This window comes from Condylura cristata, unplaced genomic scaffold (genome assembly GCF_000260355.1).
Source record: "Condylura cristata isolate star-nosed mole 26May11 unplaced genomic scaffold, ConCri1.0 scaffold00010, whole genome shotgun sequence".
In the NCBI taxonomy this organism is placed as follows: Eukaryota; Metazoa; Chordata; class Mammalia; order Eulipotyphla; family Talpidae; genus Condylura; species Condylura cristata.
In genome coordinates this window covers 48900750-48912849 of record NW_004567111.1, presented here as the reverse complement: position 1 = coordinate 48912849, position 12100 = coordinate 48900750, and the positions used below count along the sequence as shown (strand labels likewise).

At 44.8% G+C, this 12100-nt stretch overlaps 1 protein-coding gene across 1 annotated transcript in view; it reads right to left on the bottom strand.

Moving 5' to 3' along the window:
* FREM2 (FRAS1 related extracellular matrix protein 2) overlaps positions 1–7366 on the bottom strand; it is a 160608-nt gene extending 153242 nt beyond the window's left edge. The window contains exon 1 of the mRNA XM_004680334.1: positions 2191–7366. Coding sequence (XP_004680391.1) covers positions 2191–7366 — 5176 coding nt within the window. The remainder of the gene's footprint in view (positions 1–2190) is intronic.
* Positions 7367–12100: the final 4734 nt, after the last annotated feature.

The following is a 12100-nucleotide window of genomic DNA, read 5'->3' as shown; positions in this document are numbered from 1 at the left end:
ATCTAATCTCCATAAATAGCTGCTATGAACTGAAATCCAGCCTCAACTTGTTCAAATGAGTGCTGTGTGGCTAAATACCAAGTTTTCCCAGTCAATATTTGGGTTCTTATTGGAATGTATAATTTCTCTTGGAAAGCTAATCTTAAAATTGTATCTTCACTTTTTATAAGAAAGCTATGCCTACTCTATATTTATAATGACCACAAAAAGTGACTGTGGTGAGTTAATTTCAGTGAGAGACAAATGACATCATTTTACGGTTCAATATTTAAGAAATAATATTCTAGTACTTTGACATAACATTTGAGTTACTTGTCCATTGAATTTAAATGAAAACAGTGATCTACCTTTACCCCAAAAATGTCCGCTTTAAAAACCTCTGGAAACAGGTTCTTTCAGGTCAGTGGAATTATTTGAAGTAACATTTTCTCTCCTCTAATATATTCCTTTCATCCTCTTCACTTTCCACACAAATAAACCAGTCTACGATTATATGGCATCTCTAGCCCAGAAAGTCCTCACACAAAAGTATCCTGCAGTTCTGGTGTGACACTTGGCACTCTGAGGGTTTCCTGTCCCTGCAGGCCCTAGGATATATTCAGGCTGTCAGCCAAGAATCAGGAGGTTGGAGTGTGGGGCTATTTGCCAGCATCTAAAACAGAGAAGCAGTTCACTTACCACTGCTTTGCCACATCCATGTTTATTAACACACTTGTTATCTAAGAACTTGAGACTGCTGCAGGAAAAGCACACCCCCAGTGGAGTGCTCTGAGGTTAAACTCCATCTCCACCCACACAGTCACAAAGGCTAGAGCTCCTTCCCCTTCTGACAAGGTGAGATTTTCATGAAAGCAACCCAAAACCCTTGATAGTGAAAGCCACACTAGAGAATACAGCCTTGGCTCCCAAGCCAGCATACTGAATGGGTTGCTTCCATCAGCCACTGAGTAATTCAGCCTAAGCCATTGCCCTTCCGGTCTCAAGACTGTGTCCACACACAAAGAAAATGTAGGTGCAAAAATCACTTTGGCTTCAAGAATGCAGCAGAAGTGAGGCGACTGGTAGTTTTTAATGTAGAGAGAAAGTTTGCAAGGAAGTAATTTCCCCCTTCTATTCTCAATCTTGTAAACATATCTTCAGGGTCTTAATAATGATGTGGCTGTCTATTTTGGTGATGAAAAAGTTATGTTCTTGGCCCTCCCTGGTTAAAGCACAGCACCAAGAAGCTAAAGCCACTTCAGCATGAGTTCAATCCCTACCCACCACGGGGGTGATTCACATTGCTGTACAGACCTCTCCTGATCCATCCACTGCTCCCCTTAGCAGTGTACTTCGTCAGTTGGCCTGCTCCCCACTCTGTCTCTGGTGAATTCTCTCACTGCCCCTGTACCTGTACCCCAGTTGTGTATGCATAAATAAATAAATCTTTAAAAAAATAGTTCTTACACACCATTAAATAATCACTCGTGTGTGTGTATCATAGAAGCACACCTTTTATATGGCATTGTTATAACCCTAGGTAGGTGTTAAGCTTCTGTCTTTGAACAGGTGTTCACCTGAGTCAATATTAAGAAGTTATAAAGGAAGATCTACAGAGTAAATAGACATAAATCTTTTTTGTCTCAAAGTTCCTAACAACTGTAACAGTATTACAATAATATTCTCAAAAATTAATCAAAGTAATATAAATTTGAAAGTCCTCTTTGAGTGGCTGGTGAAAATAAGTCCATAGAATTTAGAAAACACATCTTTCTTCAAGGATGAAGATGCTTCAACACCTTCTACCCTAAAGACATTGGCTGCTACAGACAAATGTAGCAAATAGCCTACTTCATTGTTGCTTCATCAAAGTCTGCTTCTACCTTGCCACTATCAACGTATACTGAACCTCCCTCTAATAAAAGTCACTGCAAGAAGGGAGCTCTTCTCCCAGGAAAGAGTCTTTATCATGTCAGGGAAGACGATATCTATGCCTCAAACTGTCACATAGAAGTAGTGGTCTCTGAGAGCATTTATCCCATCAGTGACATCAAAGCCATGTCCACTCCCGCTATTTCCCTTCTCTTGGACTCTAATTTGATGCTCTACTTACAAAGTTTTCACAGACAGTGAAAACTCAGAAAATAATTTATTTCTCAGGAAATAAAACCAGGAACGTCCTTTGGGGAAAGGAAAGAAAAATGAGCATACCTTGTGTGAACTGAGAGACACTGTGGTTGCCTTTGCCCAGGTTGAGGAGATAGCCATGCCGAGGAGCCTGTGTTACAATGAACCTGAGAGAAAAATGTAAGCTGTCTCTGTCCTCCACTTTCAGGGTTTTGCTGGTGATCATGAAGCCCAAATGACCGGTAGCCAGAATGCGAAGGGTAGAGGCCCCTTTGTTCACAGTAATTTGGGGGACATTATTGTCAACAGCTAATACCTGAATCTTCATTACTTGGGGCCTCCTTGTTTCAAATACTGTATCAGGAAAAACGTAGAACTCAGTATGGGAACCGTCAGTCACTGTGAAGGAGAAGCTGTCTTCACTTGACTCAGTGCCATCATGTCTGTAGCTGATTAAATTGTCATTCAAGTCTTGCTTGGTAAAAACCATGGCAGGTCTAGTGTTGTTAAATAGGAGCTGACCATGAACAGGTACCTGTATGACAATGAACTTCAGGAGTTTGTCGGGAGTATCTCTGTCTTCCACGGTGAGTTCAAAAGGAGTGATCAGCTTGTTGTCACCTTCGCTGACAACAAGCTTATGGATGGTCACCACTGGCTTCTTGTTGTCCACATCACTAATGGATATACGGAAAGTTCGGAAGACAGGGTTACGTCCATCAGTGACCTGAAACTCAAAACTGTCCATCTTTACCTCATCATCAGCTGTGTGAATGTAGTAGATTTTGTTGCCAGCCAGCTGGAGCTGAGTGAAAGAAGTGATGGACACTCCAGGTTGATCAGTGCACTCTAAGTGACCTCTTGTGGGAGCTCTGGTGATAGTAAAGACTAAGTTTTCATCTGGACTGTTCAAGTCACTAGTACTTAGTAGGTCTGTTGTGAGGGTGACTTGACCACCTTCTCTCAAGGATACTCCCTTACTTACCACATCAGGGAAGACGATGTCTATGCCCCCAATAGTCACATAGAAGTAGCGGTCTATGAGAGAATTTATCCCATCAGTGACATCAAATTTAATTAGGTCCCGAATTCCCTCTTGCCCAAAATGGACATACTGGATTACGTTTCTGTCCACTTCATCCTGGGTAAAATTCATGCCCAGTGTGATATTTTCAAAGGTACCCACAGGGTTCTGTCTCTGTAATGAGCCATGTCCTGGCCCAAAACGAATAATATAGACCAAGGATTTGTCTTCAGAGTCTAAATCAGTTGCCATTAATATTTTGTTGTTGATCACTTTAGCTTCCCCAATTTCTATTTCTAGTCCATTATTGATGGCCATTCTGGGAGTCTCATCATCAACTGGGATGACCATAATAAGGACTGTCTTTTCTACAGAGTGGTTACCATCTGTTAACTTAATCACAAAACTGTCTTCCTGGGTCTCAGAGTCATCATGTTCATAAATAATGCTGGAGCTCTCTATGATCTGGTCCAGGGTGAAGCTCTCTACTAAAACTGTGCCATTTATCAGCTGGTTCAAGATGTGACCATGAGTAGGAAATCGGGTGATAGTGAAAGTTAAGTCATCTGGGGGAATGTCAGCATCCGCAGCATTGAGGATGGGAGTATCGATCACCAGACTCATGCCTTCCATCACCATAAATTCTCTCATAAATATTTCTGGCTGTTCATCATTGGTAGGAATGATTACAATGGGGAAAAATTGCCTCTCTGAAAAGTTAATGCCATCAGAACAACGAAATACAAATCGATCTTCCACAGGTTCCACCCCTTTATGAATGCTCTGGACATAATTAATATGACCCTGTCTCAGATCTTTCAGAGTGAAAGCACTTATGGCAATTCCTGCTCTTGATTTTTCAGAGCCTGGTGCTGGAGAAATGTTTTCAACATAACCTGAGGTAGGCTGAATAACTATCGTGCACAAAATGTCATCATTTAGGGAATCCGTATCTTTGGCACTTACATGCTTTGAAGTTATAACACTTTTATCACCTTCCATTACCACAAACCTTTCCCCTATAGATATTTCTGGGGCCTGATTATCAACAGGGAGGATGGTGACCCACACTGTAACTCCTTGGATAGTATTGCCACCTATTCTCCATTCTTGAGACATATCAGACAGACTCAGATTGAAAGAGTCCTGTTTGGGCAACAGACCTATCTCACCGCTAGTGTGAGCATAGACAACAGAGCCCTCCAAGATGTCCTTCTGGGTAAACTGCTCTGCTGGGACTCCATTGACAAGGATTTCTCCATACAAAGGCAGGTCTTCCAAGAGGAAAGTCAACATCAAATCATCAGTGTCCTCATCAGTTCCCTTAATAACATTGGCAGTGATTTCAGTAGCCCCATTTTCTAACACATCTAGGTATGATCCCAGGGTACCTGGGGGAAGGCTCAACATGGGCATCTCATCATCCACGGGCCGGACATTTACTCTGAGAGTGATGGGAACCACATGATGACTGTCGCTGACCTCCAACAAACAGCTATCTGTCAGGGACTCATCCCCATTATGAGTATAGGAAATCCGACCCTGTTTTATGTCCTGCAAATGGAAGGTCCCTCCTACATGCAGTATCTGTCCAGACACCCTTATGTGGCCGTGTCTGGGTACCTGTGTGACAGTAAAAGAAATGTGGGCTACATCAGTGTCTACATCCTTCACATGCAACTCTGTCTCACTCAGGATATGGTGGCCTTTCTCCTGAATAGTAAAACCGGTGTTGAGGATCTCAGGTGGCTGATTGTCCACTGGCTGCAAGTACAGGGTGAAGGTGCCCGGAGCCACATTCCCGGCTCGATCCTCCACCTGGAACTGGAACTGGGCCACTCGGGCAGCCACTCCCAGCTCTTGATCTGGAGGCCGATAAGCAATTTTATGGTGGTTAACCTGGGCCTGGGTAAAATGGGCCACCACCACTGAGGGATTGTCTGTTAGCACCAAGGTGCCCAGTGGGGCTGGTGAGTGGTTTTCATCTGTATCCACCGGGGGCTGAGTCACTGTGTAACGCAGTTCTCGGTCATCTGTGTCCAGGTCAGTGTAGCGCAGCCACTTCTTCTTCAGAGGTGTGAGCTGGGATTCCTGCACCACCATCCGAAGAGGACAGCCGCTGCCCAGTTCTGGAGGAAGGCGATCCACAGGATGAATGCGTATCACAAACCTCTGCAGTCCAGACTGGTTAGGGGGGTCATGATTATCTTGGACCCAAAATGTGAACTGGTCCATCACTGGCCTCGGACTATGGGATCCAGTGTGCCTATAGAAAAGCCTCCCTTCCATGATGTCCCGCTGCAGCCACTCTGTCACAGTTTGTTCATAGAAATCTCCCTGTTTCTTCCAAGAACCCCTGAGAAAGTCCTCTTCCTCACTGGGAGGATGAGTTTGACGGAGAAGCAAATGTCCTGTGGCAGACGAGGGTGACTCTAAGATAAAAAGCAGCAGAGAGTCATCTGAGTCCATGTCAGTTGCGCTTAGAGCGAGGGGCAGGATGGGCACTGTTTCACCCTCTGCCAGTGTCAGTCCTGTGTTGGCATTGAGGACCGGCGGCTGGTCATCTACAGGTACTAAGGTGATAGGGAACAGGAACTGTACTTGGTGTCTTCCTCCTCCATCCACCATTCGCAGCACCAGGTTGTCACTCAGTGAACCATCTTTGTCATCATGCTGATAGACCACCTGGCCTGCTGCTAGCTCGGCCACTGTGAAGGTCTTAGGGGCAGAGTTGCCATGGGCGGCACCCAGAAGGACCAGGTGACCATGGCGGAGTCCAGCCACCACCTCCAGCTGCACTGCTTCCAGGTCATCCTCATCACTGATGACCAAGTTTTGTGGCCCACTGCCTGCAGGGCCTGTGAGGGGCCGAGACTGACCCTCATAGAGAATGAGACCAGTGTTCCGGGTCACTACCGGAGCCAGCGTGTTCATGGGCTTCACCACTACCATGAAGGCAAAAGGGTCTGAGGCTGCTCCTTCTGGGTCCACTACCTCCAGCTCAAGTTCAAAGAGACGCTCCTGGTCAGCGTCCTCTGAGGGGGGCTGGTAGGCAATCTTCAGGAGGTGCAGATCCCTCTGTGTGAAGGAGGTGAGAGGCAGGCTGCGATCATCAGTGCTCACCAGGTAGCCCTGGCCAGGCTGGAATGGGGAGGTGAGGTTGAAGATCAACAGGTCAGGAGGAGACTCAGCATCCTCAGCAGCCAGCATGTCTGGGGTCAGGGCAGTCAGTACAAACTGGTCCACTTCCATCATCATCATGGCCACAAAACTGGGTTTGGGTGCTGTGTTCTCGGCCCCTCCCCGGATTCTCACCAGCACCTGGAAATGCTCCCGTTTCAAAGCAGGACTGTCCAGTGGAGAGCCTCGGGAGCGCAGTTCCACCACCATGGGCACCCAGTCCCGGTTTGGTGAGCGACTGGGGGCGGTGTGGCGGTAGCGCACACCGAGCTCCTGGAAAGCTTTGCAGTCCATCAGAAGAGGCTCTTGGGCGCCCCCCTCGCTGGCTTGACCCGGGACCTGTGGGTAGTGGAGGAGTTCCCCATAGCGAGGCAGCGCGCCCAAACCTAACAGGATGCCCACACGACACTCCTCCGTCTCGGGCTGGTAGGCGAACTCCAAGCTCCGAGCGTCCAGGGCATTGCTGGTTCCCAGCAACTCCTCCACCACCAGGGGCAAGTTCCGAGTCACAACTTCTAGCTGCGTGAACACCACCTCCACGTCCAGCACCAAGGGTAGCACTGCCGCTCCTCCTGGAGCGTCATAGCGCAGCTGCAGCCTCACGCGATCCCGCGACGGGCTGCGCGCGCCTAGGTGTAAGTAGCGCACCTCACCAGGGCCGAAGTCGCACGGGAAGCGCTTGGGACTCAAGCGCCCCGGCCGCTGGGCCAGCGCGTCGTTGTCTAGCACAGTCACTGTGCAGCGGTCCCCCGGCTGCACCTGCAGCACTAAGTCGTGCAACGGGTCGAGCCAGACCTCGCGGCCGAAGGGCACCCGGAGCCCACGATTCGCCAGCACTATGGCCTCCTCCGCGGGGACCCCAGAAACCCCTGCGAAATCCGGAGACGCCAACGCGCGACCAGGGGCAGCGGGCTCTGCCGGGACGCGGCTTACCAGTGACAGGAGAAGCAGCAGCACCAGCAACAGCCGGGGCGGTGGTGGAGGCAACGGTAGAAAACTGTTGGGACGCGCTGTCAGGCGCGCGCTGCAGGCGACGGGGGTCCCGGCTGCGCACATGGTCCTGTTAGGTCTGAGACAGGTCAGTCTGAGAACGTACCGTCAGTCCCCCGGGCGGAAAGCTAGCGACCCCTCCGGAAAGTGCCGGGGATTCCACGCGCTGCCTACGGGTCCCGCTGTAGCCAAAGTGGGGCCAGAAGGATGGAAAAGTTGCGCGGCGCGGTGCTATCGCCGAGGAAGCTTAGCCCGCCCGGCCGGCCCGGCTCTCCTACTCGCGGCTCAGCTTTGCAAAGAACCGAGTGACTCCACTTCTTCGTGTCGGGTCCCCGAACTCTAGGCTCTGAGGGAAATCCCTCCCCTGGAACCCCCTTACTCCAGTCCTCACAGGAGGCCAATCGTCTGCCCCGGGAGGAGGCCTGGAGTCGGGGGTTGGGTAGTGATTTCTGCCAATCAGCAAGAAGGGGCCGAGGCGGGGAAACGGCGGAGAGGGGAGGAGAGACAAGGGGTAACAGGTTCTCTTGGAAGCGAGGGCACTCGCCGGCCTGGAGCTCCCCACCCTTGCTCACATTTTTGGTCTGGACTGCTAGGGTTGAGAGTCTAGCAGGGGAGATCACCCGTTCGGCTAGATCGTTCTTCACCCGTTCGTGCGCCCTAGGATTACCCGTTTGATTTCCAATCTCCCAAATACAATGGAATCTCGAGCTAGTGGGTTCATTTCTCACTACAACTTGCAAACCCTTGAGGGAAAGTTAAAGGCAAACCACTTAAGTTTGAAACCCAGATCAGTCTGGGAGGAAATTGTGAGGCATATTTGCAAAAGAAAGACAGGAATTAAAAGTCAATGCTGGAGCAGGTTGCGCCCTCTTTATCCCACCCCCTACCGCTCCAGAACCGCGGTAAACTACAATGGGCACCGTCCTTTTGAGTTTTTAACTGGTCCCTCCTTTGCAACCAAAGTTCAGAGCAAAAGGAAAAAAGAGCTTTTGGAATGCGTGAGAAATGCAGTCTGATTGGAATCGCGAGACTCGCACCAAAGAAGAAATTCTAGAGAATGTAGCCTCAGGCTCTCCGAAAGCCGCGCTGTTGGGCTGCTGTCTTTATAGACGTTCCGGTTCTCTCTGCAGTAATTAGACCAAGTACAAACTAAGCCCACTTGTCAGCATCACATTTCTTTGTATGCAAAGGAATTGATAAATATCCGGAGGGCGAACTAAAATCGGTTACCTCCCATTTCAACCAGTTTTGTAGTCAGAGTTTGAGCTCTTTCTGCCCCCTTGTGTTTGTTGAGTTCCAGGAGTGTGTAGATTCCTTAAGTTTTCTACCTGCCTTCTCACTCCTCCCCCCGCCCCCCGCCCTCCTTCCAAGGACAACAACTCCTTAGGATGAAAACCTGAACACTCTCAAAACAGTTCTTTGAACAGCCATGCTTATCCTGATTACAATACTTTATTTGGAGTAATGTGTTTTTGTTTTTGTTTTTGTTTTTGTTTCTCACTGACACTACAAACCAGGTTATTAATTGAAATGTAGAATTGGGGCAATTCTTTGTTCCAATTCGTCATCCTGCCCTTTCCCTGCTTAAAGATATTTTGGATTGGGCGAAAGAAGGAGGGTAAGAAATTGTACGCCCTTTTAAAATTTCAGTCTCTGTTGTGGATACAAGATGCAACGTGTGTGCATTTCAGTAAGAAGCATTTAACCTGCAAAGATTGGTTCCTTGTCTCTAGTCCAGGACTTTGCTCCCTGCATCAAACATTCACAGCTCCTTTTCAGACCACAACATAGCCACCGCACCTAAGTATTACTGGGAGATCCAGATTCTGCTCCCGGAACCCACTTTGCAGTATTCTCTGAGAGTCAAGAGATAGGAAAGTTCTGAAATCTTTCAACAAGAAGCAAGGGAGGGAATAAGAGGTGAGGAGGGGAGAGAGAGGTTGAGAGAGAAGAGAGAATGAAACAGATTTTAAGGAATTGATACAAATAACATTTAGTTAACTGTATTTTGAATTTATTCTGTAGGTTTATGCACTGTTTCAAAGCTCTTAACTGCCATTTGCAATTGCTAAATGAAGTTCACAACTTAGTACAAAATGAATATTAGGAACATGGAAGGAAGGCGCTCCAAACTGAAACATTCAGAAAATCCCCATCCGCACATACAATTTGCTTTTAAAATGCCAATTTTTTCTTGGCATTATTATTTTATCACTTATGATTATTTTATTATTACATATAGAATTCAAACTTCAATGATGGGAAACCTACTATGTCCTATTCACAAATCAAACCAAGAGGAAGACTCCAGTGAAATACAAGATGAATTTCAGAATATGACTCTTCATATATCAATTGTCAAATTCTGGTTATTTGTTTTGATTGAAAAATGGCTGCTGGAAGCAAAATGTGCCCCCCCAGCCTCCACACAGGCCCTGAGACTCAGAGTGAGTTCCCACCAGAACCAGACCAACAGGTTGACCCCTGACGCTTCCCAATAGCCCAAGGTTTCCTTTCTTCCTTTTAAAGTCCAACTTTGTTTAACTTGCAAGCAATGATAAGATCAGCATTTGAAGAATGGTAGCATGCCGAAGGGCAGAGTTCAATATTTGTTTCATGGTAAGAATAATAGAGGTCCACATTTATTTTTAAGTAGGCTAAGGAAATCAATAAACTATAATTTTTTTTTTTTTTTTTTACATTTTAATTTAGCTTGCCCTGATTGAAGTGATAAAACGAGTCTCAGGAATTTGGGAGGGAGAGAGTAAGTATCTAATTTTTTTTTTATTATATTAAGGTAAGATACCATTATTTGCTTAAATATATTTTGCATTGATGATCATTGATAAAGTAGTAAAATATTAAATTCTCAACTGAAAAGCAAACACAGATGATAATGATCTGTCTGTAAGATAAATACCTCAATGTTAAAAGATCACTATTATGATAACAAAGAATTATTATTTGACAATCAACTGTATCAATATCATAAAGGATAAAAGAACTGGACAATTTTTTTTTTTAATTTGGCCTTAATTCTTCAGTCAGTTCTTAACTTCTTATGTCTTAAAACTCTCTATGTAATCTGGACAAAATATACTTTTTAAACTAAATTCTTAAATTTTTTAGAATGTGAAAAAACGAAACCACCAAAACATCTCAAATCTACTTGAAGCTAAGATTATTGCCTGTGAAACTCAAATGATTTCCGGGTCTAGGGCTGAGTACCAGAGAACTTGTGTTGTAAAACAAAGGAGATAAGCTGATGAGGTTATGTTGCAGGTAAGATATTCTGGTAGAGTCTGTCTGTCTGGGTCTCTAAAATCAGATTGGAGCTAAAGACTTTCTGGTAAAATTTTGAATGTTTCAGTGTTATCATAGTTTGTTTCCTTATGTTCTTCTACAGGCTCATAAAAAATTCCAATGGAGCAGACTGACCCACAGGCAGTTTGAAAGTATTTAGAGATGAATGGTTGAAGCTTTATGTCAAGCATCTTCAGTAGTTCTCAACAGAATTTTGTTTTTCAATAGCTTCAAAATTATGGCTTGCCTATAAAGAAATTTGACTGATTTTCAGAGAGATACTGAGGGAGTCTATGTCTGAACTAACCAAGAATTGCATTCTAGACTCGGTTCTGATATCTACTACGCATGTCTACATGCACTTTTCTTTGCTTTGCAACTATGAGCTCCTCATTTGTAAACTGAGGGGCTCTGTCTTTTTGGATAAATTTCCCCTTTTTCTCCTCATAGATGGCAGTTGTCATTTTTGCCAGAAAAACTTATTTTGTTGAAAAAAAAAAAGATTCTGTGCTGCTAGGTCAGAAATCTTCAGACTGATTTCAGAGTTCATACCCTTTGCTCCTAAAAAATGGTTCCTCTTTGAAATACATGAAATAATATTTACATTCTTTGATTCAGACAGCTTACCTATGACACCTTTAAGTAACTTTTTTTGATCAATAAGAAAATTAAGATAATATAACAATACAAAGCTAAATAAAAATTCATTATAAGGACAGGGGAATTTACAAGGTGGACCTATAATTGTAAATACATGTAATATTACAAAAATCCAAACTTTCCAAACAAAGCTATGCTGAGAGAGGTGTTGAAAAAATGATACTGGACTAGGAAACTTTCCGTACTTGCTTGCTCAGAGTTAAGGAAAGTCATCATATCCGTCGCTAAAAATGTGATTGGGGAAGAGGTAGGGAAGGTTAAATTATTGTCTTAGCTATACTGTGGTGTGATCAGAATGATGAAAGAACAATGTGTATATGTGCTTTGTGTATATATGTGCATGCAAAATAGAAATGAAGAAAAATGATGATAATTTTTTAAATGTCTTTCTCAGTAAACATATAAATACTGATAAAGAGATAAATTACACAGATAGGTAGATCTATAGATAGGTAGATCTATATGCTAAGTAGAGCCAGTAAAAGTGCTATTTCAACTTCCTCACCAAGCAGGTTTAAAAGCCTTTAAGATGAATTTCACAGTTCCCTCATTCTCTACAATGGGTCATTAAGTTGGAGAGAATCTATCTCCACAGTCTTTCACAGCTGTCCTTTCCTTTCACTCCTATCATCCTGGCTCAGTTTTACACTGTTTTTCTTTTAGATTTCTTCAAATCCTAGCCTTGCACTGTGGTATATACCATCCTATACATTGCTCTAGAGAAAATAGAAATCCATCTTTTATTTAACATTTTGTTAAAATCTTTTTTTCTGGCTTCCAATTGCCTATAAAGAGGAACAAACTCTGTATCTTTATATTCTCCCTAAACTAGCATGT